This window comes from Anastrepha ludens, chromosome 2 (assembly GCF_028408465.1).
Source record: "Anastrepha ludens isolate Willacy chromosome 2, idAnaLude1.1, whole genome shotgun sequence".
Taxonomy (NCBI): Eukaryota; Metazoa; Arthropoda; class Insecta; order Diptera; family Tephritidae; genus Anastrepha; species Anastrepha ludens.
Window position 1 is genome coordinate 1,719,450 of NC_071498.1, and position 26,075 is coordinate 1,745,524.

A 26,075-nucleotide genomic window follows, 5' to 3' on the forward strand; every position below is an offset into this window, starting at 1 on the left:
CACTGCATTTACAGTCTTATTGAGTTCTCGTTCTGCTAAATTCTTCCCGATATAGCTACAAAATAATCAAGTGGAATTCGTGATGCCTATGCAAATTTCAAAATTTATACACTTTTATTTTATTTTATAGCGAAAAAAGGACATGCATGCAGATTTAACCATACAAATCCACTACTTGGAGAAATCAAACGCCTGCCCCTCATCGACCTTCCGCATTGCAGAGAAAAAGATATTTTGAGAAATGATATGGGGCAAAATAAAAATAAGTTTTTAGGAATGCATGTAACACATCCGCCACTACAGCGCTTTCAAAGGAGAGTTCCGCGGCGCCGTGATGAATAAAAAACCCCACTGGGTTTTATTAGTGGAACGAACCGGTACAGAGTACCGCCTCAGTGGGCAAATTTCGAAAAAAATGTTGTCTGCAATGTGAATCTTTGTTATTGTTGTAAAAATGTGTAAAATTTGTCAATTAAAAAAAAATCATCCGAAGTTTCACTATAAGAAAATATGTGCCACCAGGACACCGCTAAAGTTAGCAAAGGTAACAGTCACATTTTTCACACAGAAACAAATTTAGAGAACTGCAAGAATATAAATTTTCAACAAAATTAGTTTGATACATCAAAAAATGTATTTTTATAAATTTCCAGAAATGGTAGGTTTTAACGGCATTAATAAAATATCAAAACAGTAATATTGTTGGAATGAATTGTTTTATTATAGTCTGGTAGATAACTTTACAAATTTGGTATCCCCACAAACCTAATACTGTCTGCTGCGTACAATTGTTGGCGTATGCCGACAATATTCTCATAGTCCTTAACAACTTAACAACTGCGCTTTTAGTTCTGCCTTTTTCAAACTGATTAAAGAAGCGAATCGAATAGGTCGGATGGTGAAAAAGGACAAAACGAAGTTCCTCCTGTCATCAAACAAACAGTCGGCGCACTCGCGTATCGGCCCCCACATCTCTGGTAACATTTATGATTTCGAGACTGCAAAATACTTCGTTTATTTAGGAACCAGCATTAACACCGCTAATAATGCCATCTTTGAAATCCAACGGAGAATCTCTCTTGCTAATAAGTGATACTTTGGACTAAGTAGGCAATTGAGTAGTAAAGTCCTCTCTGGACGAACAAAACGAACACATTATGAGGCTCTCATCATGTCCGTTCCAACGCATGGCGCAAAAGCTTCGACGATGAAAACATCCGATGAGGCGTCCCTTGGAGTGTTTGAGAGCAAGATTCTGCGGAAGATTTTTGGACTTTTGCACTTTGGTGACGGTGAGTAACGTAGACGATGGAACAAGGAGCTGGATGAGCTTTACGGGGATTATGATGGGAATAGCAGATGTGGATTATAAACGATGATTGTGTTACGTTTGCGTTAACCGCTTTATGCTGCTGATGAAGTTCATCAGATTTTTAGTATCAGTAGGACACGAGATGCCAAAATCTTAGCCCCGTGAGAGCAGGGTGGCTAAGGAGAAGGACTCGAGGTAATTCGAAGTCTCACATCATGTACACCTCGCGGATAGTGTTTTGTGAAAACACCCACGAAGTTTGAAAGCTGAGCTTTTGTCAACCTCAGGATATCGCTCAAACGCTTCCGATCCACACGTGGTCAGAAGGATTTTGCGGCTTTACAAGTTTGTGTACATGCCCAGTGCTCGCGAAGTCCATCTTTCCAGGAGCAGACCGCTGGCTGTCTAGGAAAACACAATGCAGTGGTTCGGTAACCAAAATTGGAGTATAATGGGGAGCGTCTCGCAGAGTATGCCTCTACCAAACTTTCCTTCCAACTTCGATCCATCCGTGAACAGATTCACTGCCCTATATCCAAATGTAGCTAACCGCCTACTCCTACCTTGATGAAGGACCGCCCACATTTAACATTGCGTTAAGCGCTAGAATAGGAGTAGTTCGGAGCGCCCCACTGATTCCAATGAGTGCAGTCCTTTGAACTCTCTCCAGCTTCTTCACCAATGTCGTTCTCTTTAGTGAGTTCCACCATACTATGACACCATGCAACAAAATTGACTTTATAATGGTAATATAGAGCCGAAATGCAACTCTAGGCGAAAGGTTTGCTAATAGCGTCCTTGCATTCATACAAGGCGTAAGTAGAGACTTGAGCTTCCACGTAAGAGAAGGACTTGGTGTTTCCAACCGACACCGGTTAACACGATAAATAAACCACTCACAATTGAGTTTATCGGACCGAAATTAGTACTAAAAAATGTTCCGGTTTTTTTTCCATTATTATAGAAATGTATGGCAAATAAAGAAGAGGAAGTACATACCATATGCGGTATAGCCACGAGTTCAGTGTTTTAATCGCGGGAGGAAATGTAACTCAGTTTATAAAGTCCCAAAGATTACGGCGGTAGAGACACGTTTTTATAATGTGCAGCGATAGAACGACCAAAAAAGTATTTGAAGCAAATCCTGAAGGAGCAAGAAGAAGACGCCGGCCAAAGAGACGATGGGTGCAAGACGTAGAAGACGATATGCGAAAGGTGAGAATTTCACAACATAGAGCTAAAGCGGGCTGTCGAGAAGAATGGAACCGTATTGTAGAGGAGGCAATGTCCACCCCGGACTATAATGCCAAGATGATAGAAATGTGTGTTAGGGGGTTAATGTATGCAGCAAAATTTTTCGCAGCGCTGTCTATGAAATAGTTTAGTAGCCTGAAAATGAGTTATCCTCATATGGACCGATTAGCCTGCTGATCGAGATCGATCGAGATCGAGATGATAATGGGCAAGTGCTTTGATGTAAGCGATAACATAGGTCACCAGGTTCTGCTATTTATCAGACCTGCGCTAGCACTTGTTATGTCAGGCGAGCTGCTACGATCGTTTGGTAGGCTTGAATGCCAAAGATCGTGATATGCATTGAAGTCACCTACTACCAATCGGTTTTCACCTCTGATGAGCGCACCTCTATCAGGGTGGTATCTTGCTGGACAGCAGGTGACAGGAGGTATATATGCAAAAACTCGTAAAATGTACTGGCTGCTTGAGCACAAAATTCTTTTTTACAAGATTATGTTAAAACCGGTTTGATCGTACGGTATTCAAATCGAGCGTAGCTGTCCTCCAAAGGTATCAGTCAAAACACAACGACTAATAGCGAATGCTACCTGGTATATCAAAAAAAGCACATACACAAAGACTTAAATATAGCAGTTATGATAGATGAAATAAAAAAATAAAGCACAAGATATATAACGCTCTCGCCATCAACTTGCTAGACAACAGCGAAGAAACACGACGACTACAAAGATGACATCCCTTGGATTTGCAATGTTAATACCTATTTTTAGAATTCTTTTGACAAATTCTTTAAAGGACAAATTTCAAATAATGCACCAACTTTACTTATATGTATTATTACCATTTACCTATTGTCTTACGACAGATTGTAAATAAAGCTAATGAGAAAAAAAACTAGGGTCTGTCAGACTCACGCACGGTAGAAGTGAAACTTTTAAGTTGGTTGTTCCATGCATGGGAGCCCCGGTTTAGATCTCTCCCCCCTCTCTCGTGTTAAATTCAGGTTTTGATTTTTTTTTTCTATATCACCTCACATAAATTTGTACTATTTATTTTTGTCCTTATTAGCTTCAAATTTGACACTTGGGTGCAGTGTTGCACTTGACGCTGACATTTCTTTGCACTTCCAATGGTATTTTTTGCCTACTTTTGGCGTCACTCCTTTGGCAAACGCACTCATTGTATCGCTTCGTCTCCTCCATACCTACCATCTATTTACTTCACAGCAGTTTCTTATTGCTTTCCCGCTTACACACATTCAATCGGCGCTTTATCTGATACTCACACACAGCACTCATTTGCACGGGCTATGGCTAACTATAATACCCGTTGTCGGTTGTCGATTGTCGGTTGCCTGCATGTCGCCAGTCTACTTCAATGCTTACTTGTGTGCTATATACATTTCAGTTCATATTATTTCGAAATTATTCGCTACAGGGTGTGCTAGAGACGTTTGCATTTTTGCACTGGTTTATCTTCTAGAAGAAGAAGGCCAGACGAAGTATTTCGTTGTGTAACTAAGTATTCTTCAATAGAAATTTGTTCAAATACCAGTGTCAAACTAATTTTTAAAGCGAAAATCCTCTATTATAGTCTCCACACGCTATTTACTTGTATATAAAAGAGATAATTGCGGAACATAACATGCATATACAAATTAATGAGAGAGAGCGAATAGGCGAGAGTGGGAAGGAGCAGCTGCTCCTTGGCCCCGCCCATTTGACGGATTTCGGTAACGCTCCGAACTTACCGTTTCACTCGCCTATTTTCAATCTGCCTTGGGGCCCCCGACGCACCTAAAGAAGTTTCACTTCAAAAATTTATCATGAACGGTTTTTCAATAACAGGTATTATTGAAATTATTAAAATTCACTATAAAAATGGTAAAAATTTGGCAGAGACTGTTCGTACAACTCGAACGTTTTTGGGTCATCGTGAAGCACCTTGTCGGACCGCAATACAGATCTCGGTGAAAAAATTTGAGCTGTTGGGACAAGTTAGTGAACAGCCGAAAATATTGCTGTTGTAGCCGAAAGTGTTGAAGAAAACCCAGGTTCCTCGTCGTTATTTGAAGTTAGCCATTTTACAAACGTCATTACATCGTATTTTGCATAAAGATTTGGGTCTTAAGGCTTATAAAGTCCAGTTAACAATGTCGTGTCTTTGCTGATTGGGTCGTTGAAATGCATGAAAATGATCCGGCCAAGAGGTGTTAACATCAGTTTTTTGGAATGCGAAAGAAAGGAATTTTCTTAACTTGCAAACTGGTAAAACAAGAAATTCTGAATATTATTGAACCTTTTAGACAAACTGAAGGAAAAAATTTTGAAAAAATAGGCAGTTTGCAAAAGAAAAAAAAATGTTTCATCAGGACTATGTACCGTATAACAAGAGCATTTTGACAATTGAAGCATCCACCGGACTCACTAGATTTGGATTCTAGCGACTTCCATCTGTTTCCAGGCCTAAGAAATTTCATGTGTGGAAAGCTTTTATCATCAAATGATGAGGTCATAACAGCTGTGGAAGCATATTTTGCAGCCCTTCCAGATGCTCTCTTCAGGGAGAGAATTCATAAATTGAAATCCTGTTGGTGCAAGTGTATTGATGCTTATGGCCTTAGACAGCCCTCCAACCACATCAGGGGTAGTCAAGTCCTGTAAATCCAGGCTGAACTATGTCGGTAGACATAATAGCCTGATGCTAACATGGGTCCCGGGACACGTGGGTATCGCGGGTAACGAGACCTCTGACTCCTTAGCTAAGATGGGCTCTGAGCCCAACTTCTTTGGCCCAGAGCCCGTTTTGCCACTCCCTTCTGCGGCCATCACAGCTACGGTTACCAAATGGGTAACTACCACCCACAAGCGAGCTTGGCAGGCTGAGAGAGACTGCAGATGGACCAGACTGATGTTACCTGCTATGTTCGATCGACTGTTGCAAACCCTTCTGTCATTAAGCAGAGGGGAGTGCAGACGGCTGGTTGGACTGATGACGGGCCACTTTCTGTGGGCGAAGCACATGGAAAGGTTGGGCATCTCAGACAGTGTACTCTGTCCAGCTTGTGAAGAGGAGGATGAGACGGCGGACCCCTTCCTGTGCGTCTGCCCGCCCTTCGCTCGAATCAGGTTTGAGGTCTTTGGCACGGATGTGTTAAGAAGCGACCACCTTGGCTCCTTGGCACTACTAGATCTACTCAGATTTCTTCGGAGATCGGGTAGATTTAAAGAAAATTAAAAGGGAATTCAAGTGTAGTGCAATGGACTTAATTAATGTCTGACTGCTGCACTTGCTACTTGTCCCAACAAAAAATAAAAAAACAAAAAAAAACAAGTATTGGGGGGACTATACTGAATAATATAGTGCGTTTCAATACATAAAATTGTGTTTTTCTTATCGAACACCAAAACTTATTGAACAACCTACTTCTTATCACTTCCCTATCAATTTGGGTGGGAAAAGTCTAAAAACATCACACTGTGCCTAACATTGAACAATAAAATTTGTAAACTTATACATACATACATGTTTCTTCCCGGTTAAACTGAAAATTCGAAAAAAATCTGTACAAAGAGACATATACATACATACGTACCAATAAATGTATGCGACTTTATTTTGTAAGAGAATCTTAAAAATAATTTTTAGCGTTATCAAGAAAGTCGAGAGTGTATTTGTATACATATACATATAGACATATATTATTGGCGCGAGCACCATTTGTCGGTTATTTTTGGCCGAGCTCTTCCTCCAATATGTGGTGTCCGTCTTGATGTTGTTCCTCAAATATAGAGATCTAGAGATTTACGCCGCCTCCAATGGCAGTTGGTTTTTAATGAGCGAGGATTCGAACTGGATCCCTACCGAATGCTAGTCACGCACAACGTTATGCGGTCATGGCAGCCAAATGTCCAAGTATGTATGTATACACATTTACCCTTAAACGGCAATACAACATCGTCATGCCGAGCAATCGAAGTTTCAGTTGCATGCTGCGAGCTTAAAGAAGGCAAAGCTTTGTTCGGTAACGGATGAACGCTATTTATACGGGCCGAAAGTAATCCAAAAAGTGAATATACAAATTTAATACAAACGAAGACGTTTGTAAAACCAAATGTGTCCGGCTTTAAGTTTTTCAACGCAGCAACTAAAAAAAGAAAAATGTTAAAAGAAGCTATTTCAATAATGATTCTAAGTGTGATGTTCTACGGTATTCGATGTCAAGACTCGGGTAAAAAAAAATGTTGTTAATAAAAATGTGGTCAAAGTAAAAACTACTATCTATAAAATATTAACTAAACTCATAAAAAGTTTGCAATAACCAATTAAGTAGAAGGTGATAATCAGTATCGCAGTCTTGCATTGCTTTTTGGGAATGTCCCAACTTTCCAGCTGCTTAACAAACATTACGATGGAGTCTGCAGTAGTGCGGCATTCTATACTGTTTTATGTAAAAGCCATTAATTTTATTCTTAACTAATTGAGTGTTTTAATGCTTAGTGTCTTTTTTCTCATCGAGTTCATAAAGCTCAGGTCTGATAAATAAAAATTTGGTGGCTTCAAAACTATGCCAAGACTACAGTAAGAATGTACTTTTTGTTCAACTATTTTCAAGGCAGGTAATACCAGTGTGAGGAAAAGTTGCATAAAACACTTAAATTTACGTACAAATCCTAACTACACCAACATACCTTTAGGGAGGGAGATATAAATATATTTTGCGATAGTCAAGCTGCGATTAAGGGCCTGTCGCACAGTGCGGCCGATTCCCAAAAAGCTGGCCAAAAGTCGAAAAAAAAAAGTTTCTAGATAGAGTTTTTTTTGTCTTTGGGTTGGCTACAGTAATGCCTTGAGTAGTGAAAACCGTTCATAGCAACGTCCTGTACCCTAAGTATCCTCTGTATTTTCAGTCGCAACGTGGCCTTCGTTTAAGCATCGTATTACTGGCGATGAATAGTGAAAGTTGTACACATTTGAAAGATTTTGTAATGGAGTAAATTGAACAAAACCAAATGGAATCATCTTCGGAAGGTTAGTAAAATACGAGAAATCTTTAGTACATATCAATACCTCGACACAAAATTTTTAGCTGCAGCAATACGTAGATACATTTTTTGCAATTTTTTTTATAAAATTTGAGTTTTCAAACTGTATAGTAATACAACGCCGTCATATGCTGCTTTGAAACCTATTAAAGGTTACTCAAAAAAGTAATGGTTACTGAATAAAACAAGATTCAGCTGCTACCACTTGCTACCTTGCGACCCCGAAAACATATAAATTTACATGCATCTTGATTATGTTCTTGAATATACGCTATTTCACGTGAGGGGGTGGCCAATAGGGGTGGAAGGGGGTGGATTTTCAAAATTTTAAGATCAAATTCGTAATCAGCGACCCTGAAAACATAAATTAACATGCATCTTGATTATGTTCTAGAATATACGCTATTTCACGTGAGGGGGTGGCCAATAGGGGTGGAAGGGGGTGGATTTTAAAAATTTTAAGATCAAATTCGTAATCAGCGACCCCGACAACCCCCGAGTAAGAAATTTTGAATCAATTACTTAATTTTTTGAGTTTTGGCCAGCTTTTCGGGAATCGGCCGCACTGTGTGTCGTCGCCATGCTGCAGCTCTCTACTGGACCACTCCTCTAAGGTGAAGTTGTAACGTCTCAAACGTGCAGGAAACATTTCTGTTATTTGTGTTCCAGGACATGGTAGCATAGAGGGAAATAAATTTGCCGATGAGCTTGCCAGCAAGGCGCTGATAGAACCGGTTTCTGCTATCCCGATCTCAGACAATGGTGTCCTTGACCGTTGTTGAAGGGACTATTTAGGAAATAGTATTGAGCCACACAATAAAAAATCAGCAGATATCGGATTTCTATAGCAGCATGAATTTTTAATCTTTGCTTTGCTCATAATTCGATAGACTAATTATTATGCTTGCACGAAACACCAAAATGATGGAAAGGATGTTTTCTAATAGCGGTCGCTACCCCTCGGCAGGTAATGGCAAATCTCCGAAAGTATTTGGGCCATTAAAAAAACTTCACATAAAAACTCAACTGCCGTTTGGAGGTTGTATAAAAGTGTTGTGCACACCACAAATCGGAGGATTAGCTCCGCCAAATACCCAGTATGTAAGCACCAATTATATACATATAAGGTGTTTTTTAAGAGCTTGAGAACTTCAAATGACAATACAAAACATAAATATTGTTGAAATGCACGTTTTTATTATAATCAGGTAGGTAATTTCATGGCTTTATTTTTTGAAGATGATATCCGGCAATGGCCGCCGCGGCTACCAGTTATATGGTCCATTTAATCAACCCAATTTTTGACTGCTTTTTCTAATAAATCTGGAGCAGATTTAAAAATCTCATCAGAAAAAATATTTCAAATTGACGAAAATTATTATACGTACATTCCCAAGCGATTTGAACAATTCTTCAAATTCATGTTCATAAAGGAGAGCTCTCATGTTTCGCAAAGTCAAATGATGGAATGCGAAAAATGCACTACAAGACTTAGTACAATTTTTAATTAGGATGACATGGGAACCGCGAGCCACTACCGGTAGAATTTGGCGCAAATTACTGCACATTAAAATTGTCCAAATATTAATTTTTATCTTGCACAGCACTCAGTATGAGCGAACAAATTTACTACTGCAATCTTATTAAAAAAATAAGTCGCTCATCAAATCAGCATCTCATCTAACATGTGATTTTTCGCGCATTTTTTGTGTTAGCGTCGAAAATGCAAAGTTGCGCTTAGTGCGGCGATCGGCCATCCGCAGTCGATATTGATACGTCAGAAATTTGAAATGGTGGATTTCACCTAAAACTGCCTCGCCCAATTTAGCTTCTGAACTCACCTTGGCTAAATATAATATGAACGATATGGCCAGATATTTTCAAAATAGTTTTTCGACTGTTTTTAATTGAGGTATTTGAAGAGGAAAGAGAAAAATTGTATGTGTTAGTGGTGGCAAATTAACTTTGCCATTGTGGCAATATCACGGCAATATATATTATGTCTGCAATTTCTCTGGTGAATATTTAAATGAATTATTTAAATCGTCACTTACATTATTCCATATATTTCTTATTTTATTTCTTGAAATTCTTTTCTGATTTTTATTTTGCAGTTTCTCAACCACACCAGTAATGGTGTCACGATACATTTCTTTTTTTTTTTTATTTACCTAAAAAATTCACTAACAAAATCTACGTACAATTTGAATGCAGTTTTGATGAATAAAATTTTCCAAACAGCGTTACTACCGTCAGCTGCGAAGATATTTAGAAGACTAGCCAACCTTAAATTGTACAGGAGGACAACGATCCCAAGCATCGAAGCCAAATGGATCCCGAGTGGGCAAAAAAAAAATGGGATTAAAATATTGAATTCACTTCCACAGTCGTCTGATGTCAAACCAATTGAAAAAATTTTAAGTAAAAGTTAAGCAAAAACTCAAAGGAAAACAAATGTCGAAATTAACCATTAGAGAGATGGCAGAGGATTGGAATCTTGCTTATGAATCCATTTGAGATATTTTAGTAAATGATTTGGGCTTGCGCCGTTTTGCTGCAAAGTTGGTTCCAAAGCACTCAATTTCATTTGACTGGACTTGGACTTGAATTTTATGTCAAAAAAGGGCCCGCGTTATTAACGCCAAAGACATGATTTTCAAGGTTGAATCCGGCCCAACATTCATTAAACGCATCATTACTGGATACGAGCCTTGGGTTTATGAGTACAGCACGCAATCGAGACACCAGGCGAGTGGGTGGAGAGCTCCGAATGAACTAACACCAAAACAATCAAGTCGTTTTCAGTCAAAAAAGGAGGCGATGCTCAAGGTTTTTATTGATTACAACGGCATTGTACACTACAATTTCCGCCAGAAGCTCAGACAGTTAACAAAGGCTATTATGAGACATTAACGTGAAGCAATTCGCCAACAAAAAAAGAATCGGTGGGAAAACAACTTGTGGATTTTGCACCACGATGACGCACCGTCGCAGAGTGCCATCATCATGAATTTAGTCAGTGGATTTTTGACCAGAAACGAAACGAATACCATCCAACAAGCATTGAATTCACCCGCTATGGCTTCCTGCGATTATTTTCTCTTTGAACGAGTGAACAGAAAATAAAGTTCCAGGAATGTTTCGAGAGCTGCATCAAAGGCTAACTTCAATGCGTTGTAGCTGATAGGGATTAGTTTAAAGGCGATAATACAACTTTTTAGGAATAAACTTGTGTCTTGAATTTTTTTAATATATTCCAGAAATTTTTTGCTTAATGTGGCTATGTATTTATGATAAACTTAATGAGCTGAACGTCATATTCTCGAAGATGAACGGTCCAATCACGCTGCCAGTCGGAAATTCATAACAAACAATGTAACTTGATCAATGCACGCGCCGTTAAAGAATCACTTCTGTAAACTCAGTTCAGAATTCGGCAATTTGTTGTATTGACATAGGCATTAAGTTAGCAAGCAAGTCTCATCGGAGAATCAATGAGTTTTAAAATTGCCTCCGAAAAACGCGTCTTGAAAATCCTAGACTTTCAGTGGAGGACTTAGGTTTTTCTTTGCTTGTGTGTTCTGTAAGAAATAGCTGGATAAAAGCTAGTTCGTGTGCTTAGTGTTACTGGTCAACACGAAATATTTGCATGTGTAAATAAATAACTTCGCGAAGTTTTTTAACCTTTCAAAAGAAAAATGAAACATTCTTAATATTTTTAGCAAATAATCAGGCACACGTCTTTGACTGGTATCACTGCTATGTGCATTTCTGTATAAGTCACATTTCTCGTAAAATGCTGCAGATAACGCTTGAGCTTGAAAAGCCATTGTTAAGCTTCACGAGAAATCATTGGTAATTAAAAATAATAACAATTTCAATTTCATTGCGACAAATAAAATTAATATAAAGGACTTCACAAAAAATGTTTTATGAAACTGCGCCTTTTTTGAGATTTGAATTTGTGTGATAGGGCAGATAATTATATAATATTATATGAGGGTTACTATTTATATATCTGACCTTGGACATTTCGAGTGTTTTCAGGCGCCATCTGACGTTCCTATTGAAGAGTTTGATATGAGTAACTATAAACACAACCAGAACGTTTTGTTGTGTGCCATTTTAGTGTTGTTTGCAGTGGCTCTTAAAATACCGATCCCAAGTCTGCTAGACATCCAAAGAAGTAAGAGTTTATACAGCGATAACGCGTTGTGGTAAGAGCACAACAGTGGTAGATGAGGTTCAACACTCTCCATCTCCTGCTCATTCCCGAATAAACTTAGCAGCTGCAGCACTTCTGAGTGGATTCCGCTCCCGAACTAATTTCTTAGTTTTACGATATCAATCACTGAGTTTATTGATTTCCTTCAATTCTTTTTGCATAGTATGCTGAGAATTTGTTTCGCTTGCAAATGAAGAACTTATTTTTTATATCTATTTTTATTTAAAATAATCGCAAAATGACGTCACAAAGCAAATCATATGTAATTTTTTACTATTGCAATAGGAGAAGTACTGCATGTAATTTTTGAAGTGAAACTTCTTAGGCGTCGATGGTCGAGCGAGAATGGAGAGTAAAGGCCATGCAACGTTTTAGGAATTTTCGTTCCGCGAGAGAGAAAAAAGATATAACGTAGAGGAAAAGGAGAGAGAGGATATGCCTTATATATATTTTATGATGAGTTTTTGTTGTACAGTACAATAGTTCAAACTGTTCGGCGCCGCCGCGACTATTTGAGACTGTTCAGCACTAGAATGATGGCCGCTACGGCTGCGCCTATTAATGCATTTTGTTCTATTCTTAGGCATAGAATTTTAGCTTTAGACGACATACGCATTTAGAGGAATAAAGTGAGTGCCCTGTGTTTGCGGTTATATGTACATGCGTATGTGTATATTAATAAGCATTGTTTTGCTGGAAGTTCAGAATACAAATACATACGTACATACAAATATGCATATGCAAAAGATAATTGTTTTAGCATTTGTTAGGCAGAAATTTGATCATTAGGATATTTACTCTCTAGTTATTGCATCAATTTCAAAGTTTTATACTACCTAGAAAATGCATACATATATTATTCCCTGTAGTAAAATGTAATTTGAAAAAAATTTAGGTCATGGTTGCTGCAGTGCGTATGCACATGCAATGAACTTTTGCACAAACATAACTAACATAATATACATATTTATCTATATATTGAGCAACACTTACTTGTATGCTCTATGAATTCTCGTCTAAAATTATTTTTGTAAATAGTGTCTATTTGTATTCTCTGCAAATGTTGTGAAATTATTTAGATATATATAATTTTTCTCTCTATCTCTCTCATTCTTTCTCGGGTCTCTCCCTCTCTCTTTGTCTGCCTTGAAAGTTTCACTTCTGTTATCTGTATTATGCTACATGCACTTTTTTATATGTAAATCGGCTAGACAGGTAGGGGAAATGGTTATAGCTCCACTCTGGCACTCCCGAAGTAGCACCCACCCAATCATCGGTTTGATACCATTATGAGACCTCCAACAGATATCTACAGCCAGCCAAAGATGTTGATTTATGGAGAAGATTGATGGGATTTAGGTTGGCACACTGTCTCACGCTGCCGAAGAAAGGAGCAGCCAGTGACCTTAATTGTCTAGCTGGCAAACTCGGACATTCATAGATAGAGTGCTCAACAGTCTCCTTCTCCGAAAGGTCCCACAGCTTCGGCAATGTGTATTAAATGGTAAACCTACCTTTTTTGCGTATGTGCCGATCACCGATGGCCGGTAAACATGGCTACGAGTTAGAAAATTGAGTGGCGTGGAGTTCTCAGAACTTTCTGCGTTCTACGTCTACTGTAGTGGGGCCAAAGGGTTTTCGAAATGGAGCTCTATTTCTTCTGTGCTTTCCTGAGAAATAAGTTGTGCAATTATTTCTAACACCAGTCAGGGGGATGCCGATGGTTTGACAAAGAACGGAAAAGATGGCAATCGGTCGGTGCAAGGTCCGAAGATTACGGTGGATGCTGAAGGACGTCTCATTCGAGATCTTGGAGTGCTGCTAGACGACTTGTGCAGTTTTTTTTTGTGGAGGAGGGGAAGTATCAAAAGCCTTTGACCGAAGCCGTGGTGTGGGACTTTAACCCAACTAAACCCCCCCTCATTTCCTACGGTATGCCCTCCTGGAACTTCACCGTTAAGTAGTACGTCAGGAGGCCGTTGTGAGTATATTATTACTCAATCGTCTGTTATTGTCATTCTGTTCTGTACATTGTGTTAAGGAGCTCTTTCTAGGGACCTACGTGAATATTCCGCGTATTGAAGGTTCTTCATGATATTTGCGGCCACTACACATGTAATTTTCCAGTTTCTTCGTTTTCGCACATATGTGGGATAAGATTTGTCTCACTTATGTTTTCGTCAAACGCTCCCTCAAGTATATTTCGCTCATTAATAAGCCGCGAGGACTGGAACAAGATATGCCTCGCCGTTTCTTGTTCTTCGGGGCACTGCGGGCAGTACAGGTCGTTCTCAAGATGGAACCTGTGTAGGTATGCTTTAAAGCAACCGTGTCCAGTCAGCAACTGTGTGATACAAAAATCAATTTCTCCGTGTTTTTGCTCAATCCACCTCGCAATGTTTGGAATCAGTTCAAAGGTCCACCTATCTTTCTCGGATTGCTGCCTTTCTTCAATTGTTCGGAGCCTTTCTTCTTTTTTAGCCACGTTCGACGGTTTCTGCCCAATGGTATTATGTAACCTATACATCTCAACCGCGAGAAGGTCGATAGGCACCATTACCGTTATCACATGGATTGCATCATCTGAGACAGTGCGATAGGCACTGGCTACTCGCAGGGCGCCAAGTCTGTATGTGGCTCGTATGTGTTGGAGGTACGATGGCTTTGTGTTTGCCCAGATTGGTGCTGCGTACAGAATCACTGAGCTTGTGACTGTTAACAGGAGTCTCCGTATACTTGCGCGAGGGCTGCCAATATAACGCATTAGTCAAGTCAACGCGTTATTTATTCTGACGGCTTTTTCACTGATTGACTCTAAATGATGCTTAAAGGTCATTTTCGAGTCAATGAGTACTCCCAGATATTTGATATATGGCTGCGACCTTATGTCATGGTCAGCTACCGTAATCACTAACTCTTCACGTACCTGTCGTGTTGTCAGTAATACGACTTCAGTTTTTTGAGTTGCAAGTTCTAACTTCACATTTTTAACTTCTTCTAATTCTGACAATTGCATCGTTGCATAACGCTTGCAACACGTCCAGATGCTTTCCCAGTACCACCAACGCAATGTCCTCTGCCTTTTCTAAAGCCGTATTGGTTTGGGGAAAGCCCTGTTGGCTTCTCTAGAAACTCTTGCATTCTGTTACATATGATGCGTTCTAGTATTTTGCCGAGTGTATCTAGCATACAGAGTGGACGGTATGACGATGGATGGTCCGGCGGCTTTCCTGGTTTGGGTAGCAGTACCAACCTCTGTTTCTTCCATACTTTTGGAAAACGCCTTCGTTGAGACATGTGTTGTACAATTTAGCAAAAACCTCGGGTGTTGATTTAATTGCTGCTTTCACAGCTACATTTGGCAAGCCATCTAGCCCGGAGCTTTGTTATCCGCAATGCGCTGTACTGTGGAAAGCCCTTATTGTGTGGTGACTTCTGGGATGTTAGCCGCCATCACCCATTGTGTCTGTCGTGGATTTGACTCCACCTGACATGGAAATAATGTGGAAACCACTACTCGCAATAGGGCTGGGCACATTGGCTGTGGTCCTCTTGGATTCTTGATAGTTCTCATTACAACCTTATATCCCATTCCCCAGGGGTCGACGTTGACGCTGTCGCAAAGCTCTTTAAAACAGCGATTTTTTCTAGCCTGTATAGCTTTTTTAAGCGTAGCTTTACAGGTTTCATGTTGTGCTAATAATGCGTCGACGGCTGGTGTACCACGAGCTCGCTTCAGCTTTCTGCGCACTCGATTGCAGTCTCCTCTTTTTTTTGCGATGTGACTATTCCATCAATATACTGCTTTTCTGTGTGGCCTTCCCGATAACCTAGGCATGGTCGCGTCGCAGGCCTCGCTGAGACAGTTGCTTATGACCGCCGTCATGCCTTCTGCTTTCATTTCCCCAGCGCTATCTAGAGTTAGGCAAGCGTTCCAGCTCATGTTGAAAACTTCGGGATCAAAAGATTGTCTCTTCCATCTTCTTTGCTGTGCTCTTTGAGGGCGAAAATCGCTGTTTTCTACACCCATTAGTATGTCGATGGTTATTGCCTTATGATCGCTGTACGTGTAGATGGAGCCTACAGTCATTGTTGCGTTGCGCGCTATAGTACTATGGGCGAAGGCGAGACCCACTATTGCGCATCCTCTTCCGGTTTGAAAAGTGAATTTACCAGGGACATTAGCAATTCCAGGTCAAATGGTGCCAGGCTTTCCAGAGTGCTTTGCACGTCTGCTAGTACGCGTACTTCCCCAGGTAGTAGACCAGGCATTGAAATCGTACTGGATGCTTGCCACGTGCCTCAAATGCCAAGGCATCAGCATTTGTTCATATTCTTCTGCGGTGAGGCTCGGTGGAGCATAACAACTGAAGAAATAGATGCCTTTCGTCTTAACCCATGTAAAGCTGTGTTTAGCAGTCATCATTTTGCTCTGCGGCTTAATATGTCCCATTGTCCAAATCGCCGACTTTTTGAACCATCCGACGCCCTTGAATAACCATCGATGTTTTTGTATTGCTCGGATATAAGTGCAATATCTATTTTGTGCTCTTGCATGGTCTGCTCCAAGAGTTCTTGGGCAGTTTGACAGTGGTTGATATAATATTAAGCTGTAAAAACCCTCATTGGATGGCTTCTCTTCGCGCCTTTTTAGCTAACGGACATTTGTAGCTGCCAGCTGCATGGTTCCCCTTGCACAGTGCACATTGTTCAGGATTTTAGCACGTAAGTGCCTTATGAAATTTTCTATTTCCGATCTGTCTATTTGCTCCTTGCACTTTTGAGCGACATGATCTTAACCCCAGCACTTGAAGCAACGCTTAGGAGAACCGACCTTTCGTACCCGGCATGACACCCATCCAATTCGCACACGTTGTACCTCTAACACCTTTTTCACATCTCCGGCTGGGAGGACAATGAAAGCCGTCTGTGTACCGTTGCACACCGTTCTTAGGCTTCTTACCGCCGTTGTATCTGGACGTTTAATATTGCATTGGGTATGAAGCGCGTCACACAATTCTTCTGCAGTGGTTACCTCATCCAGATCTCTGCACTGTACTGTTACAGTGTGAGTTTTAACCGTCACTTTTGCTGCGGTTTTCAGAACATCTTCAATCGCTGTCTGATATTCTGATGTTTTTTCGTACGGTGCCCCTTTAAGCTCTTTGATCAATTCCTGTTTAGTTGTTCTGCGGATTGCTTTTACATCTTCTCCGAGAGTTTTGAGAGAGTCCGATGCTTTTACCTTACGCAGAATGCCAGCATACGTAGCATTTTGAGACTTGGATATGATTATAGCATCAGGCCTTGCCCTCACCGATTTAGCCGCCTTCTTTTCTTTTCTTGGTTTGACAACCGTCCAGCCGGCATTTTGGCCTTTAATTGGTGCCTGTACTGGTTTTGTCTGATGAATCCCTGCCGTTGCTCACCTTTTTTTTGCCGCAGGCGATAGTGCGATCAGGACCGGGGTGCCAGTTTCTTGCGTGCTAGGACTGTTTCTTGTTCTCGTCCTTTTAACCGATTGTGTAATTATACCGGAACATTCTTTTCTAATATTGTTAACGTCTGAGGTTTTTGACGTATTCTTTTTTGGAGTCGTCTGCTGTTCCTCACACTCTTCCATCGCCATAATAGCTTCGGTGTGCCACTTTATAAGTGAACGGATCTTTTTTATTTCGTGACTTACTTACCTTACTAGTTCTCTGGCAATGCATTTTACTAACGGCGTGCTGCATACTCCGGTTGCACTTGGGGCGTCCCTTTCATTTCCTCAGCAGTAACTATTACAGGATTGCTACGTACCGATGGTGCCTCCTCCGGGGATCTCCGAATAACCGAGTTCCTCCTAAAGGCTTCGATGCCACCTGCTGTTTTTATTTGTAGGTTTAAAATGTTTTTCCATGCTGTAAGGGTTCCAAATCACGACCGCTATCTCCGCTAGTATACGTAGCTTCCGTAAGTCCCGTGGTTATCTATGAGTTCAGGGAGGCCATGCGAGGGTTGACACTGCCCTTTATGGAGTACAGTGTTCAGAGCCGGACTTCAGACCGGAACTAATGGGGAGTCATCTCAACCCAACTTACGTGGCCACCAAAGGTGGCAACAGGCATTGAACGTATCGTGAGACTTGCCAAGTTTTAGTAGGACGGAGAGGCAGCGAACCCTTCTGTGAGCCGTCTCAGTTGGATTCCACTCCACTTACTAAGATCACAGAGATTCAATACCCCAGCCCAATCGCAACCTGCTTCAATTCCAGTATGCCATAATCAGGATCTTACTAGAGTCAATACTGATGGCTCGCAAGCCACTCCACATCGTTAAAAGGGCAGCCGCTCCTAACATGGAGAACAGACGCTGACCAGGTAGCCGCCCACTGTGGGTCAGTCGCTCCTGGATTTTTCTAGTGTTCACCATGCGCTCTTTTTTTTTGTTTTTTTCTTTCCTCTTTTCCTTTTTTTTATTGAGGGCGGTGTCGAATCGGCTCTAACACAGAGACCTCATCGAGATAGCATTTTATACACGCGTTCTCTTATGCCGCGCTCTCCGTTTTTGACGCTTAGTGCAGGAGCAGACTCTGAGGGGTTCTCTTCCTCGTGGTACTGAGATTAAGTCTTGGTCAGACCTTGCACCCGCGGACACTACCAGTTGAGCCCCCCTATTCAGGGACTGGTCACTCTGGATTTTAGTCGCCTTTTACGACAGGCATACCTGACCTCGGGAAAATTCTAACCCCTGACTCGCTGGGGTCGCAACTTTGGACCTGACGTTGTCGTGAAGGAGTATGGTTTGACCATATCGATCAGGTATTTTCAGACCAATAGCCTCATTCACGCGGTGTAGCTGGACAATGTAGAGCTCCTTGTTGACCGTGACTTTCTTTTCGAACATTTCTCAGTGCACCATACCCTCCCAGTCTCCCCAAACACACAGCATGATCTTCTTTGGATGAAGATCAAACTTGACTCTCGGCTTTGGCGTATTTCCTGGAGCCACCAATTCCTTTCTTTGCTTCATATTGAAGTACGAGTATAGGCACCATTTCTTATCTTTCTTGACGATTCGGTACAAAAGCGCTGTTTATGACTGCGTGTTGTTCGATGGCGGGCGAGATGCTGAGAAGCAATTTGAAGGCGACTTTCTTTCTGTTTTTAATTGAGCTCGTGAGGCACCCAGGCTCTCAATTTGTCCATAAATCCCATTGAATGAAGGGGATTGAGAATCGTTTTACGGTCGGAGTTAATTTTTTCCGCCAATTCACGACTAGTTTGACGACCGTTCTCCTTCAAAAGTGATTTATACATTCTTCATGGAATTCAGAAGGTCCTCCGTTGCGGGACGAGTCAAAGTCGCCATTTCCGTACTGTGAACTCGTCTATCACGCCTTCGCCATACACGTCGCAAATGTCCCAGACTGCTTCGACAGCTTTTTGACTTCGATGAAAAGCAACGAAAAGCAGTTGTCGAAAATGTTTATTTTTGCCTGTTGGGTATTCCATTTCTAAGCCTCAAAACTAACAAAAAAATAAATAACTCAAAAATACAATTAACATAGTTTTGTAGAGCTGAAAGAGTTCCATCGAATGAATACTTACCCTTTGCCAAATAGCAAACAAATCGTTGTAAAATAAAAGAAAATAGAAAATTGCTACGAGCTTATACTCGTACTATCGTACATATATTTGCACAAATTTTGTCATCGCAGGTTTAATATCTGAATAGAGGTTTAATTCCATAATTTAAATAAATATTGTTTGTGCAAAACAATATAATTAATACTATTTTTCTCTGATAATTTAAGATGAGGGTTACTTCTCATGCAATAATGGCGACGTAGTACGCGACTATCAGGTATGCGATGGCAGTAAAGATTGTAGCGATGGTTCGGATGAGTTTATTGAAAATAATGTCATAGATAGTCCATGTTTAAATGCAGAGTGCACAGATTCAGATGCCAAATGCCATTATGGTGCATGCATTCCGGCATCAAAATGGTGTAATACAATAAAAGATTGTGCCGACGGTTCGGATGAATGGAAGCGGAATTGCAATAATAACGGGTGACAACTTAATTTGCAACTAGCCGGAGGTTTATATAATAAATTAATTGATTCATTTTGCAGAAATCCCAATGACTTATCTTGTGAAAGTGGTAAATTTATCGCAAAGGAATTATTTTGTGATGGCAAAGCGGATTGTGACGACGCCTCTGACGAAACTGAAGCGTATTGCTCGTTGAAAAAATGCAAACCCACACAATCCCCTTGCAGATATGGCGGGTGCATTGATACAAATAAATTTTGTAACGGAGAAATTGATTGCACTGATAGGTCGGATGAGAATGAATTTTTCGCTAAATGCCCGCACCTCAATTCACCATCAGAAGTCGAGTATAAACAATCCACCAGCCCTTGCAACATTCTAGATGATCCAAATCTCGAAATATATAATGAAAACGAACAAGTTTATTCAAAACCCGGTTACTTTGACAGTGAAACTCGAATCATTTTAACATGCAAAAATAATTACACAATAACAGCCAATACATCGGAAGTGGTGCGCATTTGTGGTCAACAGGGTTGGGATGATGTGATACCGAAATGTTTTAGTGAGTATCGGCAAAGAATGTACAAGTATATTTCTATAAAGATAAGTATGCAACTGAAGTTAAAACAAAATTTAGAAGAAATTCGTGTGTTGCGCGGTGAAAAACAAAAGTTTTTTCAGGCTAATGAACATTGACTGGAATTTTATAGCTTGATCAAATTTTAAGTATCTATACGAGGTCTGTTACAAAAGTATCCGACTTTGTTTTTTATTTCTAACACCTGACAAATTGGAATTACGCGCGCTTGCAAATCATCTCTAATTAGTCTTGACATGGACCTGGTCGATACATTCACTTCACTGGACATGACTTTCTGTTTCCTAAGGGGGTTTCTGCGAATTCTTTCTCGAACGTCTTGTATGGCTACACGCGAGGACGACCACTTCTTTTTCTCAAAATATTAAGTTTTCTCAGCAGTTCGTAAATCTTACTTGCTGATCCAGCTCGGGAAACACTTCTGGAAGTCTATCCTCGGTATAACCATCAGAGCCGTGCTCAATTTTTCTATTACTTCCTTTCAGCTGTTAAAATGTTTCCCTCGATTAAAGAGAAAATAACCGCAGGGAGCCATATAAGTAGAGTTCGATGGCGTTGGTATTCGCTTCGTTTCTGGTGCAAAATCCATGAGCCCTTAAATAGTCTTTATTAACTGTGTGAACTTCTGGCAAAATTTTTCCAGTGCCGCTTTACAGCAGACAAAGCAATTGCGACAAAAGCGACGAGAACGTCAGCTCGCCTGTGAGTTTATCGTAATCTAAATATATTATTTTTGTCCCATCTTGGCGCAAATAAAGTAATAAATAATCGAAAAATCGAAATTATTTCGAATACTCCTGCTGGCAAAACACGTCTAGTGTCAAACGCTGAAATGTGGTAAAGAGCAGAGCATAAGGATGCATAAAGAGGAAATATTGAAGGGCTGCCATGTTATACTATATTATTTCAAAATTTTTGATATTTTGGTGTGTTGTGGTTTCTTAATTGCAAGCCAAATTATTGTCGGTCTAAGGGCTGCTTTCTCAATTCACCCCTAACTTTACAAGAAACTTTATCGCATTCGTAAGCGCATTTTAGTTTTCTCAATCGCTTATTAAACTCTCAGGCTGATACATTTAAAGGTCGGTTGATATTCCCTTAAACATAACTAGGTTTTTCTTTACGCCGTATGGCGTCAATTGTGGCTTGAATATTGTAATAAATCGATTGTTAAGCGCACTAAATGGCAAGTTGGAACCCTCACAATGGTTGATGTTTAGCTGATTAATTTTTGGAAACGAAAATTTAGTCAGCATGGCTCGATAGCGCCCGCCATTCTTCGTAACTGCTGTTCCTTCCTCATTTCGAAATAAGGAGCGTTAATGCCGCCGTGCTCTATGAACTTCGCGTACAGATTTTTTCTTTTTTCAAAGTAAATTTCTTGCCAAACCTCATGCAGTCAAAAAACAGCCGATACAAATGCCCATAAAAAGAAAATATTTGTGGCAACCAAACCAAATCACATGAAAAAATATTAATTAAAAACTTAAAAAAATAAAAATAATAATTAATCGGTTTACTCATGTTCTTAGAAAAAAATGTATTCATAAGCGCCGCTGCAGGCAACCCACTATGGAGAGGACAATAAGGCGACGCCGATTATGGCACCGCTACTTTGCTCTTAGCGAATTTGACAATGTCTGCTGATTTTCGTTACGCGACACTGGTGCAATTAGTGATCAGCGTGACCAGATTACCATTTTTGTAACTTGATTTAGCATTGCGTTTTTTCTTTTGCTCCGGGGCTTGAATTTTAGCTCTTTCTTCCTAACATTTGTGGCATTCCTAATTAAAATGTGATGCTTATAATTATGTAAAATATATATTTTTTTTAATTAGTTCAATAATTTATTCAGTTCAACTTAGCTTTACTTTTTTTTATCATCTGGACACAATTTCGCCGATTGCGATTGTTGTTGGTGTTTATTGTGTGTCACATTTCTTCGCTTTATTTACATTTTTTCCAAGTTTGTTCTTCACCTTCGAACAGTCAAATTTCACTCTCGCAAGTGCCGTGTGGCCTAGTTTTGGATACAAAAAACACTAAAATGCCCATTTAAAGAGTAGAAAATACCAAATTTTTATTGGTCGAAGACCATATTTTTGCTATATTTTAGGTTATGTAATAAGATATGGCACGCCTTTCTCAAACAGGTGGTTATGGTTTCTTCAGTATTACCTGGTATTTTTTTTACTATGAATACACTTCTACGGCCTTAATTCGTATTCTGTAAATTCAAAGGCTTTTTAAAATTTATAAAAAGATTTAAAATGTTAAGAAGCGTTGGAAGAAGAATATGTATATTCAATATTCTTCATAACTTCAAAAGAAGCAAAGATTTGGACCTACCAAACATCAAATTTTATAAGAATTAACAATTGTTCAAATACTACTTTACTTCGCCAAGCAATCGCTTCTTTGCCAACCAACTCACAAATACAATTTTATAAGTTCTCTGGATGCGTGAACACACACACACACACACTCACACACATATATATATATATAAATATATATACATACATATGTTTGCAAATGACGGTTCGGTGTGTTCTGTGCATTGTTGCCCAACAGCGAAGATTCTGTTACAGCTACAGCTACATTCTCTGCTAATAAAGACGACAAGCTGTTAACGAACATATAAATATGGTTATACCCGCTGCAAAAATGTCGAACGCGAAGGAAATGTTTTCGTTTCAAAAATCGAACGGATTTCTTAGAATAGATAGAAGTTATACGATCATTTTAGTTTTTACTTTTCTTCGCTGTGGTGTTATTCCACTGTCTATTATTTATTTGCTTTTTAACAAATTATTTTGCTATTTAAATAAATATTTTGATTAATACAGCTAGGATAAGTTATTGCCATTTCGTAACCGTAAATTAATTACATATGTGTACTTGTACTAAAACATTAAATTTACTCTCTCTTTCAGAATTTTGTAATGCAGAATTACTACATAGAAGTAATTCAACGACTGTCAATTGCCTTTATGGGAATAAGAAGGTAGATTGTAAGGATATAAAACCTCGTACGGAAGTGATAGTCATGTGTGCCGATAGTTACCAAATGCCAGACAGCGTAAGGTTCGGGTGATACTTTTGTTATTATTCTACTTTTAAATGCCGCAGCGAGTTTTAAATGAGATAACAAGGCGAGTAATGAGATCGAACGTCTTTCCTCAGGAAATTCGAAAATTAATCGGCCACTTTTGCTGTATATGTATAGCACATATCTCTATGGCTGGGTATATGGGTATATGGCATATATACAGTTACTTACAAAATGAAGCTGATTGGAAATAAAACTTCGCACATGTCTGAGTATGGAGTGGGCAAATGTTATTGTAATTATTATTATTATCATTTTTTTTTGGTGGAAATTTAATGAACTTATAGGACGAAAATGAAAAACAATTTTTTCAAATTAGATGCAAAAAAAAAAACTTTATTGACAACTAAAATAATTACAAGTTCATATCACAAAATTGAGTAGACACTTTAATAAAATATCGCGCAATTTATAATCATGCAAAAAAAGAAGGAAATTAGTACTCTGCAGAGCCAACTCCTTGCAGCTTGCATTCGTGGTTACTTGGACTAAATTTATTTTTTATTACTCGTTTCAAAGTATTCGCAATTTCGTCTTGAATTCTACTTTAAAATTTTCTATATGAGTCATATACCTTGTTGTTGCTGCATACTCGGCAGAGAATGATGCTGCGGCGAGCATTTTTGTTAGATCTGCGAACAGCCACTTGTCGCTGGAAGCCAAATCTGGCGCATACGTTGGATGTGGCAGCAATTCGAAGTTCAATTTATGTAGTTTTGCCATTGTTTTGATTCGCTTAGAATCATCTACAGTGAGCAAACGCAGCGCCCAGAACAGAAAAATCGGTGGATACAGAGAATATAGTAGATATTCAATGAACCAGATAACAATTCATGGTATTACAGGTTGACTGAAAAGTATTTAAAACAAAAATTACAGAATGTGGATTTTAATGAAATGTATTATTTTTATTCAATATAATCTCCCTCAACTTGAATATATTTATTCCAACCATTCTCCAATAATATTACATCATCTCTGTAATCAGTTTCCGGAAGATTTCGAAAATACTGCTTGTTGTATATGCAAATTAAAATTTACTAACAACAATGAATTGTATTCTCTCAGTGTGAACTAACCTTATTATATGATATATTTGACATAACTTTTGTACATTTGGCAATGCTGAATTATATCTATCAGAAATAAAGTGTCATTAAGTTTATAGCAGTCAATGCGTGTATATCTCAACGACAGCCGAATTGCGTGAGTATACACATACAGCAAACATAACAACTGGCGACGAGGAAAATTTTGAGCACTTACAATGGCTGAAGAATTTTACAAGAAATTGTTGGAGGAGCAACGTGTCTTCACAATGAACGTTCTAAAGGAGCAGAAGGCGTGGATGGACAACTTTGCGAAAAGGTCTCCAGGTCAAGATAGCACTCCCGTTCCAGCATTTGTTCAATTCAACAGTCAACACCAGAAATGGGACTCATACTTGGAGCAACTAAAACAACACTTCTCTGCTTACGCGGTAATTGACGCCAACAAGCAGAAATCATTTTTCTTATCTTGGTTGGGCAGTGACGCATACGAAACCCTCAAAAAGCTTGTCGGCGTTGACGAGTTACAGAAACAAACATTTAATGAGCTTTCTGCAAAACTAACAGAGTTTTATAAGGAAAAGGTTCATGTAGTTGCAGCTCGTTATGAATTTCATAAGGCTGAAATGGGTAATCGTACATATAAAGAATGGATTGCCGAACTACGAAGCATAGCCCGGCAATGTGATTTTGTTTGTAAAAAAGAAAATTGTCTACATGATTTCTCAGACGATATGATTAGGGACAAATTAATTTTGAAGTCACCGCATGATGCAGTTCGTACAGCTGCATTACAAAAACAACAACCAACATTGGCAGAAGTGCAGCTAATCGCTGAGTCATTTGAAACAACAACGAAAACAGTAAGTACAATCAAAGACAGAACGGACACTGCAAATGCAATAGACAGCAACGGAATTTATTCGATGACAACGAAAAACACAGAAAAATCTAGCATGCGTAACAAAAACAAAAAGAACCAAAAATTAAAATACCGTTCATGCACAGGTTGTGGAGTTTCACATAATCGTGATGATTGCAAATTTAGACGCGCTGTTTGCAGAGGTTGCGGTAAATAGGCCATATCATAGCTGTGTGTTTATCGAATGAAAAAAAGCAGGAACAAAAGCAGAATAAAGGGAGTAAAAACATCAAAGGTGAGAAAGGTGACAAAATAGATTACATTTCAACGGCATTTTCGGTAGCTAGCGCAGCTAGCAACAAAAGTAAGAAACAGTTTGTTCAAATTGTGGTCAATGGAAAAGAGACTCGGTTTCAAATGGATTCGGGCGCGGAAGTCTCAGTTATAACTCTAGACACTTACGAAATGTTAAATAAACCGCCAGTAAAGCAATGCTCGCGTGTACTATATGGGTACGGTCATACGCAAATAGAAACTTTAGGAGAAATCGCTGCCAAAATACAATACGGGT

At 39.4% G+C, this 26,075-nt stretch overlaps 1 protein-coding gene across 1 annotated transcript in view; it reads left to right on the plus strand.

Annotated features, from left to right (window-relative positions):
• The first annotated feature begins 6,573 nt into the window (after positions 1–6,573).
• The window catches only part of LOC128861172 (uncharacterized), a 47,200-nt gene continuing 27,698 nt past the window's right edge, over positions 6,574–26,075 (plus strand). Inside the window, exons 1-4 of the mRNA XM_054099101.1 lie at positions 6,574–6,800; positions 19,638–19,896; positions 19,960–20,444; positions 23,418–23,568. Of these exons, the coding sequence (XP_053955076.1) occupies positions 6,731–6,800; positions 19,638–19,896; positions 19,960–20,444; positions 23,418–23,568 (965 nt within the window). The 5' untranslated portion in view covers positions 6,574–6,730. The remainder of the gene's footprint in view (positions 6,801–19,637; positions 19,897–19,959; positions 20,445–23,417; positions 23,569–26,075) is intronic.